This window comes from Drosophila montana, unplaced genomic scaffold, assembly GCF_035044405.1.
Source record: "Drosophila montana isolate Dmon_TW-CO22-7 unplaced genomic scaffold, ASM3504440v1 contig_778_1, whole genome shotgun sequence".
Taxonomy (NCBI): domain Eukaryota; kingdom Metazoa; phylum Arthropoda; class Insecta; order Diptera; family Drosophilidae; genus Drosophila; species Drosophila montana.
This window is the reverse complement of record NW_026999074.1, coordinates 135,496-162,287: the sequence shown is the minus strand read 5'-3', so window position 1 is coordinate 162,287 and position 26,792 is coordinate 135,496. Positions and strand designations below refer to the sequence as shown.

Below are 26,792 nucleotides of genomic sequence, written 5' to 3'. Positions count from 1 at the left end.
CCACAGAATACACACAACAGTCACATGCCAAGGCGTTTCGAGGCGGACGTTGAAATTGGGCATAAAAACAGTACCGCAAAAGATAATCGTTCCCATCCAATCTGATATCCCCCCCCTTGCTCTTACGCTCTATCAATCACTAACGCATTTCTCCTACACTAAAAATGCAAATTGATGTCAGAAAAAAATACGTAGAAAATAAAAAGGAATAAAATTCTGGTAGCGCCGTGACGTAAATTAAGTAGCTGAATAAGTTTCTGTTAAATTGGCTCCGACAGCGCATAATTAATTTCGTATGCGCTGCGGCAGAGAATTGGAAGAAAGAACCATCGTGGAATGCCGTTGTTGATATTGATAATGCTTATGATGATTGCCAACGCTGCGATAGGCATCTCTCAGCCCGTATACTTCCCCCCTCTATTCATTTTCATTTACAAGCGTTTGCATATGTGCCCACTGTGCGCCGCTCTGTCTCTGAGACTGAGACTGGGAACTGGGAACTGGGGACAGGCACAGGTACTGTGTACCCGTGTGGTGTGTGGTGTGTGCTGTGTGCGCTGGGGTTTAATGTACGCCTCTGTGCCCAATTCTGAAAAAACTAACCACAGCGACAGCCGAGCGGCGGCCTTCGCGTGCGTGACCGGCATGCGCTTAGCGGTCATTGATTGGCCAACAGCAGCGGCGCTGGCAGCGGCGTTGGCAGCGACGGCGGCAGTAGCAACAATGTTGGCCAGTTCTTTGACCATGTCTATGCTCGACCAGCCTGTTGGCTAAGGGCGCCGCGAGCAACAAGTGTGTGAACACATTAAACGGTGATTAGGCCCGGGTCTGCGACTGCGATTGACTCTGACTCTGACTCTGACACTTGAATCTGGCCTGCTCTGTGGTTGTTGTTGCCATTGTCTTTGTTTTTCTTTTTTTATCCAAGCACTTTGTGTGTGGCGGTTGTTGCCTCAAATTAGCCCGCTGCAATGTTACCATTAAATTTATGGGGGAGAATGTGGGCAGCCGGAATAAACAAAATGTAATTACTGACAAAACTAAGCGAAAGGGCAGTCTACCATTAAAACTAAAAATAAATATTATATTTAACACACAAATACATATACTAAGTGTTGATAACTTAATAATGTACCGATTATTATAAAAAGTGAAGAGTGAATATTATTATTTTTTTTAACAAAAATCAAAATTCGATAAATTGGGAAAAACAGTTTCTTACTCAATGTAAATTAAACTTTTACAGTTATTGGGCATTTTTATTATTATTAAATATTAAGTTTGGGAGCCGGCTAAAACTGAATATTTGATTAATATTAATATGATTGCTATAAATATTATTTTTATGATTAATATTTATTATTATTATTATTATTATAATTATTATTATTATTATTTTTATTATTATTAGTATTATTATTATTATTATTACTATTTTTATTATTATTATTACTATTATTATTATAATTATTATTATTATTATTATTATTATTATTATTATTATTATTATTATTATTATTATTATTATTATTACCTTTATTACTATTATTATTTTTTATTATTCTTACTACTATTAGTTTTTATTTTAACGTATTATTTACTTATGTATATTATTTATTTTTTTAATATTGTTATTATTATTTTAATATGCTTGTTATTAATATTATTCTTTGTAGTATAATTATTATTATAGTTGTTGGAATTCTGTTACCTGCTTTTATTTGTATTATTTGTATAAGGTCTTTGATATCTTGTGCTTCAATTAAAACACAGTATACCACTTTTTTTCTCCAATATATTTCGTCCGTTTCGTCAAAATAAATATTGTTATTATTAATATTTATTATTTTATTTCCATTAGAATATTCAGAAAATCTAGCTAGCAATTAAATTTCTTGTTATTTTTCTGAGCACGTTCTAATTATGATTTTATCTATCCTTCGAATCTCAATCTATTTTAATGAAGCATACTTTAGAGAGTAATTTGTTATTGACATCAGATGGTATACGATGTTTTAGTCTGTCTTTAGTTATATCAATTTATTGTTGTCGTTCTTGTTATAATAGGTCATAATTTAACAAACAACTTGAAGACTAGCCAAACGCGTTACTGGATCCAGGTAAATGATTTCACCTCTAGTCTGCTTAGTTGAGTGTAGTTAAACGGGTTCAAAAAAAATAAGATCTCAAGATGCAATGGTGATCGGTCATGGCTTGTGCGTAACCTTGATTAAGCGACTGTGCTGACTCAAAAGCCGCAACAATAAATTGCAAGAAATTTACTCTACTCAGTTGCTAATACTCTTCATAGAGAACGCATCATTGAAAGCCGTTGGGTAGTCCATCTGTGACTTCTTCGTTCAGTTAAATTTTAATTACTTTACCCTGGTAGAGAGTATTATAATTTTGTCATGAAATGTGTAACGCATAGAAGGAGACATCTGCGACTCAATAAAGTTTATATATTCTAGATCAATATCAACAGCCGAGTTGATATAGCCATGTCCACCTGTCTGTTTGTTCCTATGAAAACGAGTCTCTCAGTGTTAAAGCTATCGTCTTGAGCAAATGTTCGTGTTTCTAATGCAGGCAGTACATACTTATATCGGAACCGGCCGGGTCAGACCGCAATACCATGTAGCTGCAAGACGAACGATCAGTCAAAAAGTAGATTCTAGCATGGAAACCTTTTTGTTTGTGAAGACATCTTGATCAAACTCGGCAAAAAATGAGTTTTTGCATGGTAAAATATTCTGTTTTCCAAGATAGCTTCATCAACCTCAGCATTTCACTATTCGCACATTCACTACTCTCACATATCTGCAAAACCGTATGGCAAATGTCTACAGGAGTATTAAATCTTCGGAGTGCCAAATATATACTAACTTTCTCGTTTTAATTAAGTGCCCTAATACTGTTACCAAGTAGATTGACAACAAGTCCAGTAAGTAACTAACGTTGTGCACATGTATATCTAAAGATCTTGCACTTTGCAGACGCAAATTGCAATTTTTGGGGAATGCCAATTAGAATTAATAGGTCTAAAAACGGGTCGTTGTACATTATTCTACTTAATTAATAAGGTTTTTTTTTGGGATATTCCCAGCATTGTATGCGTTTTATCTTTTAATTAACTAAAAGTTTCTGATCTTCAACTCCCAAGAAATTCTGGCAAAACTTGTAACAACAACTGATTAGTTCCAACGAAAATATGTATATCTGTTCCGAATAAAATGTGTTTTGTTTACATAAACAACGCAGATTCCCAAGAAGAGCACTTCGTCGCCAAAAAAATAAATGACAAACAAATGCATTAATGACATCGCATAAATTTTAGTGGCAACATCTATTCGATGTGTTTATAGCGAATGGTTCCCCGAAGTTATCGCCAAAAAAAACAAAAAAAACTTAATTGTTGTTTCGATCAGATAAACAAGATACCAACTGACAACAGCACAATAAAGATGTTGATTCTTATTGATTGCTGATAGACTGATGGCTGATGGCATGAGGCCGACAGGACCGTCAATACACGTCAATTAGAGCATAAAAAAATGTTACTCATCACGGTCATGGTTCGAGCCAGAACTTTGTAGACCAAAATAAACACGTTTCTTGTTGCGCGCTCTTCGATAGCGTTTGCGATTGTGCTATCAGCTGGCGCGCTGCTGATAAGAGAGTGTCAGTAGCTGCTGGAGTGGCCGCAATATATATATAAATCAATGAATTTCCAAACAGTCACAGCAATTGTAAGCAATAGCTACCAAATAGCACACGTAGCCCACAAGCTAAACAAATATATAACAAAAAGTATATTTAAACATATTTAAAAGGAAAACAACAGAACTTTCCAAGAAACTGAAAGTTCGTAGAATGAAATCACAAACTTTGTCACTCTACTGCTGCCTGGCGCTGCTGTCCGGCATAGCCGCCAACACGGTGTCCAAAAACCAGACGGATTGTCCACAGATGTGTCCTGCCATCTATCAGCCGGTTTGTGGCTCGGATGGCTTCAATCTCAAGGAATTCGCCAGCGCCTGCAATCTGCAGGCCAGCAACTGTCGCCGCGAACGCAATGCCCAAACGAGTAAGTAAACAAATCGATTCCCACATCCCGCTCTATATTTATAACGTTCTTTTTTGTTCAGCCTTTGCTCTGACGGATATGGCCTGGTGCCGCTCCAAGGAGGTTGAAGATATTCACAAACTGTTGAATGTCAAGCTGGACGTGCCGAGCTGCCTCAAGCCCTGTGCCATGATTTACAAGCCTATCTGTGTGACCAACGGCAAGTACCGTGGTCTCGTGCCCAACGAGTGCACCTATGAGACCTTTAACTGCGCCCTGAATTTCGCCGGAGTCGCACCCGCTGAGCTGTTGCGCATTCTGAAAGCCGAAACCTGTTAAACTGTCAGGATAAAACTGGAGTACATGTCCTTTGCACACAAGAGTTGCTTATTTGCAAAAATATATATATTGAACTAACAATATGAAAACTACTATGAATCATATAAATCAATAGGCTACTCAAAAGGGGCAAAGATGGAGATGGGCAAATCATTGAAAAATAAATATAGATGGTCATAAAACTCTTGCTCCTGGCGACGGATGCTTTATGTGGCCCTTATTTAAATCAATTTTGAAATACTTTCAGGCTCTAGATGTCCAAGCTCAAATCAATTTCGGGATGGTTTCTGATAGCATAAATAAATCTTATTATTTTTATTAATGGATAACTTGAGAGCGATGTCAAGCATGTTGCTTTATGAGCTAACGGAAGTAATATATAGATATTATTATTAAATATGGTATGAACCAAAGCTCATAAAGCAACAAATGAGTCTAGTCCCTATACATTTTAAGAGCTTTTTTTTATATATAAGATAGATATATGAGCTATAATAATATACAGATACTATGTAATTTAGCTCATAAAGGAAAAAGTGGGTTGTATGTAAACACGGTCGCTTGGCTAAGATATATATCTTGCACATATTATATGTATGTCTGTCAGGTTCGATAAAACGTAGAAAACTTATCGTTCTAATTATTATTCAAATTCCTATTCCAATCCTTACAAGCTGCATACATATACATCTAGACTCTATCTAAACTGTGTATCGTTTAATCTCTATATATAAAACTGTTTGTCCTGACTGACTGACTGACTGACTGACTGACTGACTGAGTGACTGACTGACTGGTGATCAACGCACAGCCCAAACCGTATGAGCTAGGAAGCTGAAATTCACACTGTAGTTACCTTATGTGATGTAGGTGCACGTTAAGACGGGGTTTCGGGAAATTCCACCCGCAAGTGTGGATAAATCGCGAAAAACGTTTGTATGTAACTTTTTTGTTTACCATCCGATCGGCCTCAAATTTATTTTCAAAGGTCTTTGTTCAAATTCATTTGAGGGGTGTTTCCCACTTTTTGGAAAATGCATGCCTCCTTGGTGGAAATGGGGGTCAAAAATTTGGTGGGTGACGTTTCGCCTTCAAATTCATTTCCAAGTATCTATATGAAAATTCATTTGAGACGTGTTTTTCACTTTTCGCAGAATTCAAACTTCTTCGGGGGGAATGCGATTTAAAGATTTTTTGGGCGAAGTTTTAAGTTGTGTCCGATTTGCTTCAAACTTATTTTCAAAGCTCTCCATAAGAACTTAATGAACACGTATTTCAGCGATTTGGGAAATTCCACCCGCAACAGTGGTAAATTGGCGGAAAACGGTTGTATGAAAGTTTTTTGTTTACCATCCGATCGGCCTCAAACTTATTTTCAAAGATCTTTGTTCAAATTCATTTAAGGGGTGTTTCACACTTTTCGAAAAATACGTTCCTCCTTGCTGGAAATGGAGGTCAAAGATTTGGTGGGTGACGTTTCGCCCTCAAATTCATTTCCAGAGATCTATAAGAATAATCATTTGATATGTGTTTCACACTTTTCGCAGAATTCAAACTTCTTCGGGGGGAATGCGATTTAAAGATTTTTTGGGCGAAGTTTTAAGTTGTGTCCGATTTGCTTCAAACTTATTTTCAAGCTCTCCATAAGAACTTAATGAACACGTATTTCAGCGATTTGGGAAATTCCACCCGCAAGAGTGGTAAATTGGCGGAAAACGGTTGTATGAAAATTTTTTGTTAACGATCCGATCGGCCTCAAACTTATTTTCAAAGATCTTTGTTCAAATTCATTTGAGGGGTGTTTCACACTTTTCGAAAAATCCGTTCCTCCTTGGTGGAAATGGAGGTCAAAAATTTGGTGGGTGACGTTTCGCGCTCAAATTCATTTCCAAAGATCTATAAGAAAAATCATTTGAGACGTGTTTCACACTTTTCGCAGAATCCAAACTTTTTCGGGTGGAATGCGACTCAAAGATTTTTTGTGCGAAGTTTTAAGTTGTGTCCGATTTGCTTTCAAAGCTCTCCATAAGAACTTAATGAATACGTATTTCAGCGAATTGGGAAATTCCACCCGCAACAGTAGTAAATTGGCGGAAAACGGTTGTATGAAAGTTTTTTGTTTACCATCCGATCGGCCCCAAACTCATTTTCAAAGATCTATGTTCAAATTCATTTGAGGGGTGCATCACACTTTTTTAAAAATCCATCCGTCCTTGGTGCAAATGGGGGTCGAAGATTTGGTGGATGACGTTTTGTGCTCAAATTTATTTCCAAAGATCTATAAGAAAAATCATTTGAGACGTGTTTCACATTTTTCGAAAAAACCTAACCTCCTTCGGTGTAAAATGCATTTCAACGTTTTTTTTTGTGAATTTTAAGTTTGTTTGATTCCCGTCCGATCAGTTTCAAATTCATTTTCAAAGCTTTTAGAAAACTTTGATTTTATAACATACGTGCCACGGGCAAGGCCGGGTTATACCCGCTAGTAATATAAGACTGTCTGCAAATTTTTATTTGTTTCGATTCGGCTTTCAAATAAAGCTTGATAAAAGTAAATATAAATTTATTTTAAAATAGAATGAAGTTTGTTGAACCAACAATCCGAAATATTTATGTACACCCCACGTAAATTCGCAGTATGCATGTATTTCAATAGTTTTTCATTTATTTGCAAATTGATATCACATTGACAAAGTAAATATTGCGCAAGGAAATAAATAATTGTGTGAACAAATAACTAATAAGAATTTGGGGTGCACAATGCTTGGCCTCAGGTGTGTGTTGGCTGCTTGAGTCATGCTGAGTTCCAGTCACGAACACCCCAAAATGAGATCTGTTATCGGTTTTGCAAGGGGCAACAACACTTGAGACTCTCGGCTAGCAAAGCGTGCCGGGCAATTGGCTAAAGCTTTGACAGAGCCAGGCGTGCAGCAGATCATCGTCGACGCGCTCCTGGGTGTTGGCCCAGAAGAAGGTGCCGTTGTCGGTGCTAATGTACTGTAGCGGCAGCTGCAGGTCCCACAGCGTGGGCGTTGACGTGGGCGTGGGCGTTGAGCTGGGCGTGGACTGGGGCACTAAATTTGCCGTTAGGTTGTGACTATTGTTGTTGCTGCTGCTTCTGCTGATGCTGGTGGTTGTGTGATGTGTGTGCTGACAGTTGCGTCCATGCTGGCAAGCATTGCAGCTCTGTGTGCTGGCCTTCTCCACATAGACGCTGCTGATCAGCGTGGGCGTATTAGGCGGTGGTGGTGTCTGTGTTAGCTCCTCGTGCACCTGCTGCAGGCGCAGCTCGGCGAACTTGTTGATAGTCTCATCGGGCGTTGTTTTGCTGTCGTTGTCATCTGTGTGCAGCAGCTCCAGCGGAGGCAGCATCTGTGTATTATTGAGATCCACATTGTTGGGATGGGGCTGAGACGCGGGCCTGCCCTTTCCGCCCACTGTCAGCAGTCGTCGCAGCGGCTGCCAAACTTTGCGCATGCGTCGCCCCGTTTTGGGCGCCGTTAAAACTGTTGTTGCTGTTGTGTTGTTGTTGCTGTTGCTGCTGCCAGCTGTCAAGTTTTTTGTATCCAGATACATGGCGATAGCTTTGTGGCAGCTTTCGGCTCGTTCAACGTGGTTGTTTCAGCAGCGAGCGTTGCGTGTGCGCACCTCGCGAGAGTCGTTCGTTTTCTGATGCTGCTGCGCCATCCGGCGCTCATATTTATATATGAGGCGCTGCCGCAGCGCTGCCAATGGCCAGTCAAGAGTGAAATCGTATGCCGGCTGATCTCACGAGCCCAGGCCAAGCAACGAGCACCGTACGAAATTTGAGTGCACTCTCATGCAGACACAACCACAACTATACAGACACACACACACACACACACTTGCAGACACTTATTCCCATCGATGATGATGAGGGAGAGGGAGCTGCTTTTTATGTGCGCGTATTTCCCAAATAAATTCCAACAGGAATCCACAAGCTTGTGTGTACTTTTCCCATGCACGTACAATCGACAAGGGCCGCTTGATGAGTTTTGGCTGCAGGTAGATGAAGACGACGCCGGCTGCACCTTGGTGCAGTGGTGCAACAAATCAAACGAATATTGTTTACCAAAGAACTGATTGGATTTCAATAGAGTTCAACTTAGCCGTAAAAGGTAAACAAAAAGTAACAAACTATTAAAATATGCCGTATATATCTTTTCTTATGATAATACTTATGCAAATGCATACAAAAACCCCGCTTTAATAAAGTAGTAAAAATATTTTGAAAAACTAAAATAAAACATAAAAATTGCCTAGGAACATATTTACAACTAGCAAACTAAGTCTGTTCTTATGCGAATTCTATAGTAATCGCCTTATCGTAATAAAAATACGCTTCTTAAATCAAATTGCTCACACGGTGTGCTAAAATATTTATTGTTAGTTAAATTGATTACCATAAGAATAAAATGCAAGCATGAGCTATGTAAACATATATATACATGTATATACATACATATACATGTATAAGTCCTTAAGTAAGTATAAGTCCTTAAGTTTATTTTATTAATGAGAGAAAAGGAATATAAAATCAGGAATGTATAAACGAACTAATGAAGTTAATACCACAAAAATGAATACATTTCAAAAGATTTTTTTAATACTTAATTAGCAGAGGTATTAGATACAGATAAATGTATCTCTTTTCTCTTCATCATGATGCTTATGGATTGATTAAAAAAATAACCTGTTAAGTATATGAAGAGAGAGTCTCATACGCGTTTCCTGTTCGAATATTCAATTACAAATACTTAACTGAAAAAAGTGCACCTTATTGTGCACATTAAATTGGTTTGGAACCACTGTGCATCGCCTGTTCCGTCATTTATGCACGACTGACTTTGTTTTCACATTCACACGGTACCCGAAGCCGGGGCCAGAGCCAGGGCCCACTAGTTGTTGCTGGTTGCTGCTTGTCCAGCTGAAGCCGATTGGGCGCAGTGACGTAGCCATTTTGCTTGCACAGTCCTCACTGGGGGCAGCAGCTGCACCTGTTCCATTGTGGCCCCTGTAAACTAAGACGCTGTGCATTTCCGTCCTGGCGCAGGCGGCGCACCGTTGCGAGTGTGGGAAAGGGCTTATAAGAATTTCACTTGGGTTGTTCGGGTTTTTGGGTTTTCGGGCACTATTGTTGTTAATGTTGTTGTTGTTGTTATTATTTTTGTTTCCTTTCTTGTGATTTTTTGGTGTCTTGTTGTTGCTTCTGCTGCTGCTGTTGATGTTGTCGAGAGCAGCTGTTATTGCTACTTGTTCGCCTGTTTGTTGTCATTTATAATCAAGGCTCTGAGCCCCGGCGCTGATAAGTTCATTTTATGAGCCTGTCGATCCTAGCCGTGGGGATTATAACATGTTGTTCACACGCTCCGCACAAAGACAGATCTAATGAGGCCGTGACCTGATTCCACAACAGTCCTTTGCTCTTTCCCACACAAAAACCAGCGCCGGGCCTATTCTCGAAAACTAGTCGGCCCAGTCAGCCTGGCCGTAGAGCGAAACAGAGCCTGGCCCGTTCGACTAGCCGCGGGCCAAATGCAACAAACTCGTGCCAATCGCGTGTACACCGCACGCCTGCAGCTTGTGAGCCACCGTCTCCATCGCTTTGGTCGCCATTAATCTTGAACTCTCCGCAGCACGTCGACGACGACGACGACGGCATCGTTGCCCCGCACATTTGCCCCCAATCAGCGCCTAGCTTTGAAGTGCACGTTTGCTAAATTGAAAGCGACTTTGACTCCATCTCTGACTCTGACTATGACTGCAACTGCAACAGCAACTAAGACGCTCTTGTGGCAGCTCCAGCTCCAACAGCGCCTCTGTCTCTGGCCGGGCTGCGCATGCGCCTGCCTTAACGCCTTATTGGTAGACAGATGGGACAGACTTATACCGAGTTGGTGTCTTTGCTATTTTATACCCTTTCTTTGGGTGATGTACATATGCATAATATCTGGTCGAAGTTAAAAACAGTGATTAAATGAACTTGCGTATAGGGCGCAGTTTTCATGCGTGATAATTCTAAAAAACAATTAATTAAAATAGGTGAGCAAGTAAAAACTTTACAAGCTTTATATCAAATTCTGCTTCATTAGAGACGGATCAGAACTATTTTTAAATAACTGTTGTTGTTTCCCTTGATGCATTTTTGATCCTTCATGAAGCTCATACTTCTTCACAAAGTTGTTTAATGTATTTACGCAATATATTTATTATGGCTAAAAGCTTTTAATTGCTTTGCAAAGTTATTTTTGCCAATACCTCGCGTATTCTTGCTATAGCAAAAAGTATTAATAGCTAAAAATACTGTTTATAAGCTTGTAAACAGTGTTGTAAATGATGGTTGATGTTCATGGTCAAATTTCTAAAAAAAAAAATAGATAAAAGCATTTCAGTAGAATGAAGTGTTCCTTATATTGCGGCAGTAAACAGTATTTTGTCAAATATCCAAAATGTTTTTAGACTTAGGGATACCCTCTTTTTTTTGAGCCAGCAAGTTATAAAAACTAAGGTAAGAAAACGTTAGTGCCTCATAAAATAATAAAGAATTTTCTGAATGTTTTTGGAACTGGTAACTTAAAGCCTTTACATACAATTTGTAAGGCAATTAATAAAATTGTTAAAATGTTTATATACCCAATAAGTACTATTTGGGAGCTGACAGAACATTCTGGCAGAGTATTTAAGCTTCGATCTTGTGTTTTTAGCAATTTCAGACTTTTGAGCCACAAGCCTCTATTTGGCTTTTGGCTTTTGGTTCACACGGCAGGCGACCAAAGCGGCAATGCGGCAACCAGGCAACGAGGCAACGAGTTTTGCGCAAAGTTGGCGCAAAGCTTAAAAATATATATGACAAGCAATTAGTGTGCATTGAGGTTAGTTGAAAATGGTTTTTGGCTGTGGCTTGTGGCTGCTGTGATTCGCTGTATGCATGTGTATATTTGTGTGTGTGCGTGTGTGCTCTGCATGCGCCGTGTGATTGGATGCAACTGCGTTACTCATACGACACGTGTGACAACAAAGTTGAAAGTTAAGTCAGCTTGTAAGCTGACTCTGCTGTTATTGTTGTAACTGTTGTTGTTGTTATTATTGTTGCTGCTGTTCGAAGTCAGCAGAAAAATAAAAGGCCAAGCCAGCAACCACAAACAACGGCTAACGGAAGTCATGGGCAAAAGACAAACAAACAAACCAGAGATTCTGCAGCATCATGGGAACTGCTTGGGCTGGCAAAAAACAAAAAAATTACAAGTGTCATATTGCTGTGATGGCGATAAATAAAAAACAGGCAACATTTTATACACATAGTGTCAGGGCTGCCCGGCTGTCCAGCCGGCAGCTGCCCAGTCGCTGTAGCCGAGATCAGCGAAAAGCTGGAATAAAACATCATCTTAGAACGACAACCGGATGTTGAAGTTTATTGCGTTGAACGGAGGCGACAACTTAAGCTATGCAAAAGTTTTGGGAACCCCAATGCTGTAAGGAAAGCTGGAAACTGTTACGCTTAATCGATACGCTTCAACGAAATGCTAGCCACTCAATGTTGTTGTCATAGTTTTGTTGTTGTTGTTGTTTTTGTTGTCGTAGTTGTCGCAGTCATCATCATCAGCCAAGCATGCGACATAATTGCGCGAGTTAAAGCCCCCCAAACAAGCGGCAGCCGCAACAACAACAACAGCAATCATCAGCAACAACCAGCAGCAGCAACAACAACAACAACAAAAACAACAACAAGCAGCAAAACATTTCAGCAATCCATCGGATCGCATCACAATCCAGCCATCCGTCCAACGTGTGGGAAACACACGACAAATCTGTTTCCCACGGTCTCGTAAAGTAGGCACAACACAACACAACACACACTCTCAGCCGCTGTCCCAGTCGCAGTCGTAGTAGGCTCCCATTTGTTCATATGCATATGTGTGTGTGTGTAAGTGAGAGCACCAAAGAGCCCAAGAGCCGCAGACGACGAATAGGAGCCGCCGCTGAAGCAGCAGCGCAACTGTCATCATTGACAATAAGTATGACATGGACGATGGCAACGGCGACGGCGACGGCGACAGCAGCGGCAACATCGACGGCGCACTGAGAGCCACGCGCAGACCCATTCTCATTCCAAATCCAAAATCTAAAGCCCCGACTGCGACTCACTCGGCAATCCATTTTTGAAGACGACGACGCGCGCCAGAGCGCAACAGGGCACGCTCTCTCGCTCACGCTCATCCAAAGGCAGCAGTTAAGCAGTGTTGTCGAGGCGCTCGATTTCGTAAACTGGCGCAATAATATGCCAAAGATCGCACAGTGGGCCCAGTGTAATATTATTGGAAGATTGATTGTTAGATCAGATTATCCAATGGGGCTTAAATGGCCATAGACATATTTGTTGGAACACGTTCAGCAGATACGACAATAGGAGAGATTTGCCAGACTCCTTAAGTCTCCGAAGAGTCTATCATTGAGAAGCACAACCATTTATACAAACAAAGAGAACAATAAACATATTTAATCTGAAGTTAAGCTTGTAAATAGTAAATCATTTAAATTGAAAAAAATTATTTATTGCTCTAATTTATTAATAATAAATCAGGGTTGGGAAACATTATGTTTTGATGATGTTTAAAATTAGTTTTTTTATATATTCTAAAAATAGTACATGAAAACGTTTGGTTATGCAACTTACGGAAAATTAAAAAAACATTTCTATTTACTCAGTCTATTCTGGATTTGGTATTCTCAAAAAAAAGTTAAGAAATAAATAATTAAAGCAGTTCGTTGCATACTTTAAGGAATACTCAAATATTTAATTTATAAGAACACAATCGAATCGAGCTAATTTTGAGACTGTTTTAAATAAATAAGTGAGATATACGAACATTTTCATTGATTTGAAATCCTTATCCAAATAATTACGTACTTATTTTAATCAGGTATAGCTTTTATGTGATACATACGTGCTCTCAAAAGTATGCAGCGGATGTTTTGCAAAGATATATTAATATATAATTATTTTCCCGATTTCTCATAAATATAGAAATAATTGAAACAAAATTGGATACATATAAAATATGATAAATTTGTAGAACAAAATAAGTAAAATCAGGTTAAGACCAAATCTTTTGTTTATGAGAAAGAAAAAATATCAATATTTGAATATTTATTCAGCTAACCAACTCAAAATTTTCCAACTATACTAGCACGTCTTTGTTCAGCTACAACCCACTGTGCAGTAGATTGCCTGGCAACTTGGCAACCCCAACCCCAACGTGTGCCTGCATCGGACTTCATAGTAGCCTCTCTTTGTGTGCGCTGCCGAGTGCCGCTACCGAGCCGAGACCGAAGGCACGAAAGCCACCACAGCTCCGTATGTGTGTGTGTGTGTGGATGTGTGTGTGAATGATCATGCGGGAGCTCAGGCCCAATCGCTGCAGGGAGAGCGTCGTATAAAAGTAACGTTGGGAACTTGTTTGCCACTCATTTCATAAACGTACCGCCTGTTGAACGGAACACAAAGCGCGACGCACGCGCAACCGCCCCAAAGAAAATACGATATCGACGTGAATATGTGCGTGTAGCTCGGTTCAAGCCAAAAATCAAAACTGTAACAGAAATAGTGAACGTGATTCGAATCACAACATGGTCATGGAGATGTCCAAGACGTATCAGTACCGGAAGGTGATGAAGCCGCTGTTGGAGCGCAAGCGACGTGCGCGCATCAACAAGTGCCTCGATGATCTCAAGGATTTGATGGTGGAGTGCCTGCAGCAGGAGGGCGAGCATGTCACGCGCCTCGAGAAGGCCGACATACTCGAGCTAACGGTGGATCATATGCGCAAACTCAAGCAGCGCGGCGGCCTCTCGCTACAGGCCGTCGGCAGCGCTGGCGGCGGGAATGTAGCTGCCCCCAGCACCAGCGCCGCCCACGTCGAGTCCTTTCGCTCCGGTTATGTTCATGCTGCCGATCAGATAACACAAGTGCTGCTGCAGACGCAGCAAACCGATGAGATTGGCCGCAAGATTATGAAGTTTCTATCGACGCGACTAATTGAGCTGCAATCCCAATTGCTGCAACAACAACAACAGCAACAGCCCGCCGTCGGGTACGCCTCAGGACGTTTAGCCTTTCCGCTGCTGGGCGGTTACGGCGCCGCTGCCGCTGCCAGTTACAGCGCCTTCCTGGCGGGCAAGGACGAACTAATCGATGTGACATCCGTGGATGGCACAGCGCTATCCGAAACGGCGTCGGTTAGCTCGCAGGAGTCGGGCGCCTCAGAGCCCGTCTGGCGGCCCTGGTAATCAACTGGTGGCTGGCTGCCTGCATTCCTGGCGACATCATCTAATTTCTAGATCTTATCTTTAGTATTCCAAATGGCTATTAACCGTTCGCTGCAGCCATTATCAGCAGCAGCAAACAACTACAGCAAAATCCGTTGTCTTCCAAAGCAAATTGTCGCATCAAAACGCATGATTTTGTTGCACTGTGCATTGTTTTTAAATACTTTTAAGTTTATTTTGATAATATTTGTAAATTTTGTATTTCAACTGTGATATAACTAAAGTACGTCGTGCTTCAATACACTTTGATTGCGCTGACTTCCTAATAATTTTGCTAAAGTTTTCTAGAGTTAAATGTTTGCGATGTTCATAAGTGAAAGCGTCTTATCAAATTAACTAAATTAAGCTTTAAATAATTTATAAATGTTAAATTAGGAACTAAATATGAATAAACAAAAGTTCTCATATCATAGACAACTTATGTATATTTTTATTCACAAAACGAATTTCAGCCTATTAAAAGAATTTATTATTCCCATTATATCCCAATTGGAATATTTTTAACGAGAGTAAGCTTTTCATAATTTAATTTAATTTTCTATTAAAACTCTGTTTATTTTGAAGAATAATTAACCATTTTTAGTCACTTAAATTGGTTTTATAATTCTATACATTCATAATTATATAATAGTCACAGATTCGATGGATACGTTGAGAAAGCTGTATAAATACATGTCTGAGTGCAAAGAAATACCCTTAGAAGAATATTAAAACTCCTTTTACTATACTTCTGAGATTATCTCAATAGATAACAATTTTTCTCGAAAGATTCGCAAGTTTGCTAAATGAAACCAAGACTATATAATGGCACAAATTTAACAATATTAAAAATTAAAATTTTTTTTACAAATTATTAAAATATTTTATATTTTAAAAGAAATACAATTTTCTTAATGTTTCAAAATATCAGTCATACTTATAGATTAATAAGAAGAATCTTTAAATCTTTTATTGAAAAATACATTTCATATATGTAAATATATATTGATAAGCTTACATTATAATAAAGGGCCTCGCAAATCTATTATATATAAAAATATATCTCAATGTATAATATAAATATATATTATATATATCTGAAATTCGACCAAAGCTTTGGATCATAAATTCGCTGTTGTTTTTTCATGCTTATCTATTGGCAGGAAATGTGTGCTGAGTATGCATTCAATGAATTTTAAAGCAAATCTTATACATATCTCCACCTCCAGTGCTCCCATTTCAAATGCGATCTACTGCCACACACACACACACACAGACACCCAAGCACACACACGTGTTTGTGTTGACTTTTACTTTTATCAGGCGAACATCTCTTCACATTTCATGCAACAAGCACATCAGCATATCTGAAGTTGCCGTCACAGAAGCAATTAAGAGCTTGTAGCTACTGTAAATAGATGTAGATACAGATATAGATACATACACATATAATGTGAATGCCTGAATCATTTATGCAATCAATTGTGCATCTCTGCAGAGCTTCTTCTTGTCAGCGGTAAAATAATTAAATAACTGCCCAGTCTAATTGGACCCGGCGCGATCAATGATGTCTCGTTTATTTTCTGATTGGCCCGAAAACTGGTTAGACCTGTACAAATCAACCCCTAAATTTAAGTTGGATGCTGTTGCTATCGCACTGATATTTACCTGCGCGCAGGTAAAGACATCAACAATAAGCCTGGCTTAGCAGGGACTGCAGGAGCCCAGCACAGGTAGACCCGAACAAACAAGCGATGGTTACAAAGTGTTGGCCAATGGATTAGCCGGCGGCCAATGAGTCACCCAATTTAACAATGGCTTGCAGTTATGCAAAGGTTATTAAGTAGTGTTGTTTTAGGGGTAGCTGAAAATTGATAATTGAATGCCATTTGGGAATGAGATCGAAAATCGGTTGTTTTTTCATTTAAATTGTATATATATTTTTGTAAAAATATGAATTAAAATTTATCACAATTTTGTAAAGCTCAGTTGAGTGTTGAGCGACTTGCAGTTAATTTTGTTTTCATATTTGTCAAAAAATTAACAGAAGACGCCTTAAAGCAGGAAGCTGGAACCGCTGGCCCCAAATGGAAGACATTGTTGCGTGTGTGTTTGGCTGACCAAACGCTTGTTTAGGCTTGCACCCAACGATCCTGGAACTGGGCGACGGCTATTTCGTTGGCGGTGCTGCAGTACAGTGGCTCGACGAGATCGTTGTCGGCGGGCAGATCGGAGGCGGCGGTCCAGAAGAAGGTGCCATGAGCGGTGCGCACAAAGTGTACTGGCACAGTGGGCATTTGCTCGAGCTCGTAGTCTTCCATTTCGCAGGAGGCGGAGAGACGCTCATTGGCTTCGTTCTCATAGGATTCCAGCGAAGCGGCGCAGGATTTGTTGGCGATGGACTCAAGATCGGCATTGCGGCTGTTCTCAATGGACTCCAGAGATTCCAAAGAGTTGGCCTTGTGTGTGTTTTGCATGTTCTGCTGCTCCTCGACCTGTTGCTGATGCTGTTTGAAGATCTTCTGCAGCAGCTTCTTCACGCTGTAGGATTTCTTGTTCGATTTGATGTTCATGTTGTTGACGATGTTCTGGCTCTGGCACATTTTGAATTTATTTTTGCGTTTTAGCTGAGTTGTTTGCTGTACGAAGCGTAGTGCTCGAATGATGTCTGATCCTCTGAAACTGCTGCCTTTTATACCCGCACAGGACCAAAACGAAACCCAAGCCGACAGCAAGTCGGTACAGCGAGGGTAGAGGCAGGCAGCCAGAAAGATACACCAGATACTGTGCGAGTGTGGGAAAGTACAAGGATACGTGCACAGACAAAACGAGTAAACGAGAAAATCCTGAGCACACACACTCGCACACATGCACACAAAAAAACGGCAGGTGTGTTTCGAAACGGACCGCTGGGACGGACCTGCACGCCATTAACCTGCATGCGTTGGAGTGTGAAGGCATGTCATGCTGGATCGCTCGCACCTGCTTCTTGTGTATGGCAATTTTATCCTGCGCCAGGATCGTGAGAAGCGAGACTTTCTACCAGTTCCCACAGTTTTTCGAAGGATCCTTTTTCGAGCCTATTGAAAACAGGAACAACAACAACAACCAAAAAAAAAAAGAATCTTTTTGCTGATCACTTTTGGTTTTTATACGCTCCTCAGTTGTTATCGTTGTTGTTGTTGTTGTTGCTGCTGCTGGCAGCTCTCTATGCACTTATCTCGTTTTGGTTGGCATAGAAATCCCTTTTTCGGGTCTTGAACACGTGTGCAGCGTTGCCCCCGAAAACGTGGGAGAATATTTTCAATTTTCAACGCTTGAACGACCCAAACAATTAATGGCCTGACAGCAGAGGCCCAGATCAACTAGTTGAATAGGCAAACACACTTTGGCACTGAGACTGGGATCATTTAATGCGCTGTAATTTGAAATTTATAAATTTTTTGTGCCTCGAGGCGTTGCCCAAACGAGCGAGAAAAAAGGAGGATCATAAAAGAAGCAAAGAAAAAGAAAAAAAAAAAAACTAAAAACGTGTCAGGCATTCTAAAGCCGAAGGAGTTGCTTTTAATTTCATTTCGATGGCACACAATTAGCAGGCGAGTCGAAACGGTCGGCCCCCCGCTCCTACCCTGTCTGGGCCTTATTAAGGGGCACTTTGTGTGCATCCTGGAGGAGCTAAGCGAGGGAGAGGGAGAGCTGCGCATACACACGCACAGCGGTGCGCCAGCGTTGTCCTTTTTGGACTTCGGTTCGGTCGCAAATTGGACACGTGATGGCGCGTGAGGCGTTGAGGTTAGCACAGAGCCATGGGAACAATTTCGGGGACGATCCTGTACTTAATGGATTGCCTTTGACTTGGCCATAAATATTTGTAGCCCATGTGCGTTGGGTTTCCTTTTTTTCTTTATTTTTTTTTTTTTTTTGGAGCTTCAGTTTGTTTTATTTTTTATACACAAGGCCGGGGAGACAAATTAAGATTCAAGCGGCGACTGTCCTGGTGAGAAGTTGTAGGCTGGCGTTAACAGTTCGTTTCAAAGTCCTATTGATGTGTTCCTAGATCCAGGGCATGATTATAAGGTTCGCCTTGAACTCATTGTTATTAGGAGTTTGGTCGAGCTGATTTGTGTGTGTGTTTTTTTGTAGAGCTCAGCTCAGCTCAGCTATTGAGGTTTAATTAGAAAGAAAGGCAACAATCTAAGCATTTGTTTACACAGTAAAGCAATAAATAGTCAGTCAGATAAGATAGAAAATGACAGCTTGGGCGTTTAAAGTTCTAGGGTACTACTTACATATATATGCTATCTTAAGCCAAGCTGATTTGTATGCACTTTAAGATCGTTGTTGAAAGTGGATTAAGTAAAAGGAAAATTGGAATGCATGTAATTTATTCAAATGCACACCCTGATAAAAATGATTCTCAATATTTTATAATATGAGCGCAATAAACAAAGCATAAGAAAATCCAATATTTAAGATTTTTATGGTAAAAATGTTTTATAAGTAATAAATTTGAATATATTTTCAAGTTATAAGAACATAAAAATTATATAAGATTTTATTAATAAATAATAAATAAAAAAAGGCTATAATTTTTCATTATAATTAATTTAATATATTTTAAAATATTCTTGAACAATAAAAACCTAAAGAATACGGAAAGGTTTTTTTAAATTAAGGTGCAACGCTCATTATTTTAAATTGGTTTTCTGATTACTAAAGAAGAAAGGTGCATCAATTTCCAATTTGAATAAAAGGCTTGAAGGGGAGACGAGCAGATGAAATCACTTATTTTAATATAACTTTGACCAATTCCTAGGTTCCAAATTAGTGTTTGTAGGAAGAAAAATAATATATTCATTTTTTTTTATTCCAGATAAACATAAGTAGAATTTATATAAGAGCAATGAGGATATTTAATTGGTTCTCTGATTACTTAAAAAGAAACGTGAATAAATTTCCAACTCGAATAATTAGCTTGAGCATAAATTTATGATATCAAATATAAAGATACCATACAATTAATATATACACCTATAACTTTTTTAATTATATAAATCAGAATAAAACGAATATATTCCAATGTATGTTTTTCAGATTAGTATATGTAGAATTTATATAAGAGAATTTAGCAAATATTTTTCAGTTCTTATTTTAATTATATTATCGCTTGCAATCAGTAATCGAACAATTAGGAAATTCGTAGTTTTCCACGTATTGCAAAGAAAACATTCATATGACTTACTTTAGTTGAAACCACAATCCATAATTGATGACTTGATTTCGCAACAGTTATTTATTATAGAAAATCAATGTATAAAGAAATCAAATTTTACCAGGAATATATTCTTTAAAAACAAATAAAACCATAGTTGACCATTTCACCCGAGCTGTACAGAATTATTTCATAGAAGTAGAAATTACGGCCTTGGTTGTTTTGGTTGACTCATTCTACCATATCATAATAATGCACGATTGTTTGTTCCAATTGTGTGTCGTCCTTGGCTCTATTTTGGTTGACTCATTCCCCTAGTTTTCATTTCATGGCCCACGTGCATGCCCATGCGATCCAATAGAATAGCCACCAAATTTCTATGGCAAACCAAAAACCAAAAAAAGATTGTTCGAAAAGCCCTGCTGGGGGTCCACAGACTACAGATATAGACAGATAGCAGCTACCACTGTGGCGGTTTTTGGGCTACCGTGGTACCTTGTTTGGCCCAAAATCGTTTCCAGTGAAATCTTTGACCTGCTCTCTCGATGAACACGTGCACTGATTTCTTATCGTTGCCGATCATTAAAGGTTCCAAATTGTAGATTAGCCCGAAACAAAAACCTGTGGCACACAAAAAAAAAAAGATTTGAAAAATAAAAAGAAAAAAAAGTATATCAACAACAACATTGTTTGCAAGTGTTTAGGTTCCTGGCCCAAATGTGTGCGTACGCACACGCACTGGGCTTGGGATTGGGATTGGGCCTGGGCTTGGAACCGGGCATGAGAACGTGATTCGTCTTGTTTGAACACGTGACGACCTCGTTTCTCTCACTGCGGGGTGCTCGGTGTTACGACGCCGTTTCCAAATTGCAGCGTCGCCAACTGACACGTCTTGCTGATGTACTATCTATCCACAAAATATATGCAGCAAGTGCCCCGGCCCCGATAGATGGCAAACGCAAGGTACGTGCGTAACTTGTGAGCAGCGAATTTTCACACATGTGGCAGCAACGGCAGCGAGAAGCGGGAAATGCCCGCAACCATTGGGCCGCAATCAGGTCCAGTTACAGGATTCGGATTTTCCACGGCCAGTGTTAACTACGCCGATGTTACGGTATTTCCGCTATTCTCTGGTCAGCGTGAACTTCAAACGAGGCATGCGAAAAATGCAACAGAATGTAACCCTAGAGCCGACGACGGCAATCACTTCAACTGGTCTAGTCCAATTGCAGTCCCACATAGAACCTCAAAAAACATTCCATTTCGATGCCAGAGCGTTAAAGTCATGTGCGCCGCAGTTAAAACAACAACAATGTATCTACAAATCGCAGATACATTTGAATAGCGACCCACGCGGCGGTTTTGTAATGATAAAATAACACACCAAAACACACACATGCACGCACACAGGCACACTCATAAATGCGTTATAAAAATAAAAATCTGTTGGTCTGGCTTGGCAGACACATGTGGGGTCCTTTTTTTGTCATCATATTACATGCAAGAGACGCAGCGCACTTGACACGAGACAGGGCGACATGTTGAATTATCTTTTAGTTTACAAATTAGTATGTGAGATGCTTGTTGCACATGCGGGAGGCAGTTCTGGGAATGCAGACATTGTTAGTTTAGGACGTGCACAATGCAAGGATCAATGGGCAATTGCCAGAGAAACGCGTTTTGGCCGCCCATCACTCAACGCACGTGCAGCGCACAAAAGGGGTTGTAATTACAGTTTAACTCAGTGTCGCCGCCCTCCCTACAAACCAGGCTCAACAACACCTCATCACACACCACACACACAGACCGCACCGCACTACACAAGACACCGAGGGGTCCGGTATATGCAGATTGGATGGCAACACGTGCATGTTGATGAGTCCGATGAGCATGCGAGGCGTGGACAGGTCTCAGACTCGGTTTTTGGTTTGCCCTCTCAGGGGCGTCGCCGATCGTTGCAGCTAAGGTTTCATATGAAAACTAGCTTAAGGGTGAGGACCTCCTACTTGAGACCCTAGGGAGCTCGGGTTCCCTCACTCTTGCACTCGTTCGCAGCTGGGGTGTTTGGTTGCGTTGACACGACCGAGTTCTTTCTGGGGAGCCATTTAGGCATAAACAAGCACCTACAAAACCCCAGACCCTATTAAAACGAAAACTCATTAAAATATATCTAAATTATCGTCCCTTTGCCTCAATCTTTCTACGCGCACGAACAGGTCTTTCAATTTTCTAGTCGTTAGCGTGTCTGGTCCCACTTAATCCTTCCAAGACTAATTACAAAACTGTAGACGCCGGAATCCTGTTATGCATACTGATAAGCTCTGTGATTTAAGAGCTGTCCCCATTAGTTGGAATATCTTATTCCTATATTGGGTTTCAGCTCAAACTCAAGGCTCCGATTTTCTAATGCCGCATAGCACTAATAGATATTGAAGTTTGATCTTCATAGCTGAGCTATACAAAGAAAAGTGTGAATATTTTGAAGAAAACAACAACAGGTTGAGACGAAATGCGATATTGAAAAGGTACAGTTGAGTCCAATTGTATGTTGCGTGAGTAGGCTCTATGAGAAGTGATCCTGCACTGATTTTTAACTATTTCCATTTCAAAACAGTCCAAAGTGAAAAGAAGATTGTATAAAGCAAAAGAATTGAGAGAGGATAAAAGGGACTCTAGTGGCTTAGTATAACCCAAATTATGTATTTTTAAGAAGAATGAATTGAAGATGGTGTTGAAGAGCAAATAAGGACCCACTGCGCCCCCTATAACAACCGGCTAGCCACGCACGCCAATAGGCTCGCCAGCAATCTTCAAGGCGCCTATCCCATCAGGAGGTTAAGGAGGAGAACATTTGCCCACATACTACCCACCCAACTCCACCAACAACGCCCACCCATCCGCAGGGCTACGCGGCAATAATACAGACAAGATAGATATTAGATACAGAAAATAGAATAACGAAACATGTTTTTAAATTGTAAAAACATGGCGAAATTAACAAAAGACATCAAATGGTGCATAAGGTAAAAGAGTCCTTCTTACAAACCACTTATTAAATAAAAAAAAAAAAAAATAGTTACAAATAGGATAGTTTAGTTAAAACTATAGCTAAACTAGTCCTCGGCTGTTTACGGGATATAATACAATCTTTTAGATAAGAGTAAACTTTGGAAGTTAGTCTATCGCTAAAAGTGTAATTGGAAAATAAAAGTATGGTGAAGATATTTAGATAAGGTGATAGATATTACTTAGTTTCAGAAAGGATATAATTGTGGACTGGGATCAGTTATATATGTTATTTGATTATTCTTTTGAAAAGTTCTTATAAATATATATTCTTTAAATATATATAGTCGTTTGTTTTATGTTTGTTATTCTACAGACCAACTGCTACATAATCTTTCTGAAAAATTTGTTCCGCTTTAGGATTTGTAGAGATTTGCACTCAGTTGTTTTTTTATCTATATTTATTTTATTAGTGATATTTTTATTAGTATAATTATTAATAATGAAAATATTATACTACTTTAGACAGTCATTTAGCAATATATTGTTAACAGTATTTACACTGAGCAACGATAATTTTTATTGTTAAAATGTTCCACAAGCAAAGTTTTTTTTTTTAATTTTCTAACTTCTCAGATTTTTATCCATTTTTGGGGTTTGGGGTACTATAAATATATCTAAAAATTATTAGTTAAGTTTGTTTGGTAGGAAATTTCAGAGCGAAATATTTGTAATAGTTAAAAAATTTAGTTATTAAATTCAATACTTTAAAATGTTTCTGATCGCTCTTTAAGTAAACTAGGCAAGATAGCCAATTCTTGACTAAAAACTGCTGAAATAATGAAATATAGATATCACGGAAATGATTTAAAAAGAATCCTAATCAAATAAGCTGAAATTCTGAAAATTAAAGAAGACGTATATAATTTTTTTTTAAAGTTGTAGTTTTTATTACTATTAAAGCTTGTAATATTCTCTTATAGTCTAAAGTTAGTAAGCAGAATCTCGCTAATTTGTACATCTTAAAAGTATTAAAGCTTGGAGATTGGTTTCTTATAAGCTAGTTATGCTTAGATCTATGTAAAGCTCTTGTTATCACAGATTACATCGAGTCAATTGGAAGACATGATTCGTTGTTATGGTTGCAGTTGTAGATTGTTGTTATCTCTGTGGATTACCAGGGGCGCCACATTGATTGGCTGGCGGACTGTGGGCTGGCTGCTGCCTCAGACTCCTCGGCATCGCTGTGATAGCCGGAAGATGCGGGGCTGGCGGAACGACTGATTGGCATGGATTCCAATTCGGTTTGCTGCTGTTGGAGTTGTTCTGGTTGCTGGTCTGACTGCAGCATGCGCTGGAACTCAATGCCCAGATGTGTCATCACCGTCTTGCCAACATCAACGCTCATAGCCGGCGTGCAGGCCATCACACGTGAGATTTCGCTGACGGCATTCATGTAACCGTTCTTGAAGCTGTCCATGGGCACAGGTGAGACCGGCGCCTGTTGCTTGATCAGCTGCTTGCGCATGAAGACAAGTGCCGCCTCGAGCATTTCAGCCTTGTCCAGACGTAGTATGGCATCGTCGCCCTGGAACTCGGCAACAAGTGTCTTCAGCGTGTCCAGGCACTTGTTCATGCGTGCCCGACGCTGACGCTCCAGCAGCGGCTTCTTCACCTTCAGATAATGCTGGGTTTTCGAGGCGTACGCGGTTTCAGTTTGTGGTCCCATTTTTTAGATCTTATTGAGTGCTTTAGTTGTGCACGGCTTGCAGGATGCTGTGTGAATGATGCTCTTCTCGAACGCAGCGTCGCCTTTTATAGGCTGCACTGCAGTTCGGGCTTCGGGTCCTGCAGCCAGGACCTGCTGCAGGTAGCCAGACGTGAAGAGATCTAGAAATCTCTCTCTCCCTCGCTCTTTACATTGCGTGGGAAAGGAAATCGTTGATAGACCCTAAAACTGAGATGCACAGCAACAATAACTATAAGACGATTGTCTAGTTGCGTGTCTGACGCATTGTAACTGCAATTAAACCGTAAAATTCTGGCCAAGATCCCAGAGAATAGAGAGTGGCCAAGACAATTGACCGGACCGTTGTGATTTGTCTTGTAAGCCAAAAGTAAAATTTGATGAAAAGTTACAAATGTTTTTGGATAGATGTGGTTTTTATGGCTTCGTTCCCTAAAAAAGTTGGTTGTATCTTATAAATAGGACTTGTATTTAAATAATTTCATAACGTTCCCCGATTGGCATTTGTCAAGAAGGCGCTAAACACGTTCTACATTAATTAATTACCTTATTTAGTAGATAATTTATAAAGTATTACATATGTAAATATTATATATAACTTCTTAAGTTCTCTTCAAAATCCTTATCCGTCTTTTTGATATTAATTAAATGACTTTTTTTTGTCACAAGCTTAACGCAAAGTTAAGTTATGAAGACGTTCAAGTTTTTCTCCTATAGTTCTAGATACATGAGCTGACTAAGTAACTCAGCTATTTGGGAAATTAAACAACAACAATGTTCGAAGTCCAACTTAGCCTTTAGTTTGATAGCTTTTAAGATTAATATAAATATTTCTTATAAGCTTATGAGCGTGCCAAATCACGGACTTAAATACCTCCTTAAATAGTAAGGTTAAAAAGTAGCCTAGCCCGCTTATAGGAGATACTTATAAGATTTTTTATGTTTTCTAAATTAGCAGAAATACTAGTTAAGTATTTTTTGAACTGATTTAATTAAAATTGAAAATGTTTCATATTTTCAGTTCAGTTCCTAATTCCTTCGCACACATAGTCCAATTACAGTTCACAGAAAAAGAAATTCCATCAAAGTTCTTTATTTTTAAATTACTTGCAGGCTGACTCTACTAGTACAACATCCAATCTGCAGAGCTCCAGTTAGCATTCAGGCCTATAAGAAGGGTTGGTAAGTGGCACCCGCAGCTCGGCGGATCGGCAGCTCGGCACTCGTCAGTCGTCCGTCGACAGTGGCTCGTATGTGCGTCGATTGCTCGATTTTCATATCGTGAGAACCGCTCGAGTAACGTCGTGTGTTTCCCACGCGATGTGCACACCTGCCATTTAAGTCGCTTATATGGTTGCGATTACAAACACAGCAGCAACATAAACAGCAGCAGCAGCAGCAACAACATGAGGGCCTCGACAGTCGACGGCACACATTTATTGCGTCGGCGCGACGCGCATTATCAGCGTCGTGTGGCTGCCCTGACGACTTGACTGACGGACTGACGGACTGACTGTCTGATTGTCTGACTGACTGATTACTGGCTGCTTTACTTTAGTTTTTCACTCTTGTCGTCATCATGTTGCTGCCGCTGTTGTTGTTGTTGCTGTTGTTGCTGGCATCGCCGTCGTCGTCATTGTCGATTGTTTAATTTAAATCGTCGTCGCGATGTCGGCTACTTGGCTTCAGCTTAATAATTATACCCCAAAGTCTGCCTCGAGGTTTCTGCGGAATTGTGCGCAATAGTTATTTGTACTTTACGACATGCGCTAATTGAACCGCAGAAGAGTTTATGAGCCACAGCTTCAGCTTCAGCTTAAGCATCAGCCACATCAACGTTGATTGGCCAAAGCCGAAGGTGAAAAGTTGGCGCTACCGTTGACGTGATTGGAATTGAGTTTTTTTTATGTATACAAGTGCTACTGTCGGCCAACATCAATTGAGCGTCAATTGTGGACTTGATTTGATGAGCATTGGCTCATAAGCGAGCAGAACGTGAACAAAAAAAAAAGGCCTCAAGAAAAAATTAACAGCAGGTGCAAAAGATTGAAGATTTGCAACCTTTCAGATACGCTTAAGAGTGTGGCATTTATAAA

General features: G+C 39.8%; 5 protein-coding genes across 5 annotated transcripts; 2 read left to right on the top strand and 3 right to left on the bottom strand.

Moving 5' to 3' along the window:
- The first annotated feature begins 3,743 nt into the window (after nt 1-3,743).
- Kaz-m1 (Kazal-type protease inhibitor m1) lies at nt 3,744-4,497 on the top strand. Its single transcript, XM_064698426.1, has 2 exons — nt 3,744-4,087; nt 4,149-4,497. Exons 1-2 carry the CDS (start codon nt 3,874-3,876, stop codon nt 4,403-4,405), a joined length of 471 nt encoding a protein of 156 aa, XP_064554496.1. The 5' UTR covers nt 3,744-3,873; the 3' UTR covers nt 4,406-4,497.
- A 2,617-nt stretch (nt 4,498-7,114) lies between these two features.
- On the bottom strand, nt 7,115-8,172 carry E(spl)m2-BFM (Enhancer of split m2, Bearded family member). Its single transcript, XM_064698446.1, has one exon. The coding sequence runs from the start codon at nt 7,979-7,981 to the stop codon at nt 7,283-7,285; it is 699 nt and encodes a 232-aa protein (XP_064554516.1). The 5' UTR covers nt 7,982-8,172; the 3' UTR covers nt 7,115-7,282.
- Nucleotides 8,173-13,907: 5,735 nt separating this feature from the next.
- On the top strand, nt 13,908-15,145 carry E(spl)m3-HLH (Enhancer of split m3, helix-loop-helix). The gene has a single exon (XM_064698428.1). It carries the CDS (start codon nt 14,054-14,056, stop codon nt 14,711-14,713), a length of 660 nt encoding a protein of 219 aa, XP_064554498.1. The 5' UTR covers nt 13,908-14,053; the 3' UTR covers nt 14,714-15,145.
- Nucleotides 15,146-16,863: 1,718 nt separating this feature from the next.
- On the bottom strand, nt 16,864-17,334 carry E(spl)m4-BFM (Enhancer of split m4, Bearded family member). The gene has a single exon (XM_064698513.1). It carries the CDS (start codon nt 17,332-17,334, stop codon nt 16,864-16,866), a length of 471 nt encoding a protein of 156 aa, XP_064554583.1.
- Nucleotides 17,335-24,123: 6,789 nt separating this feature from the next.
- E(spl)m5-HLH (Enhancer of split m5, helix-loop-helix) lies at nt 24,124-24,678 on the bottom strand. Its single transcript, XM_064698512.1, has one exon. It carries the CDS (start codon nt 24,676-24,678, stop codon nt 24,124-24,126), a length of 555 nt encoding a protein of 184 aa, XP_064554582.1.
- Between the last annotated feature and the right edge of the window lie 2,114 nt (nt 24,679-26,792).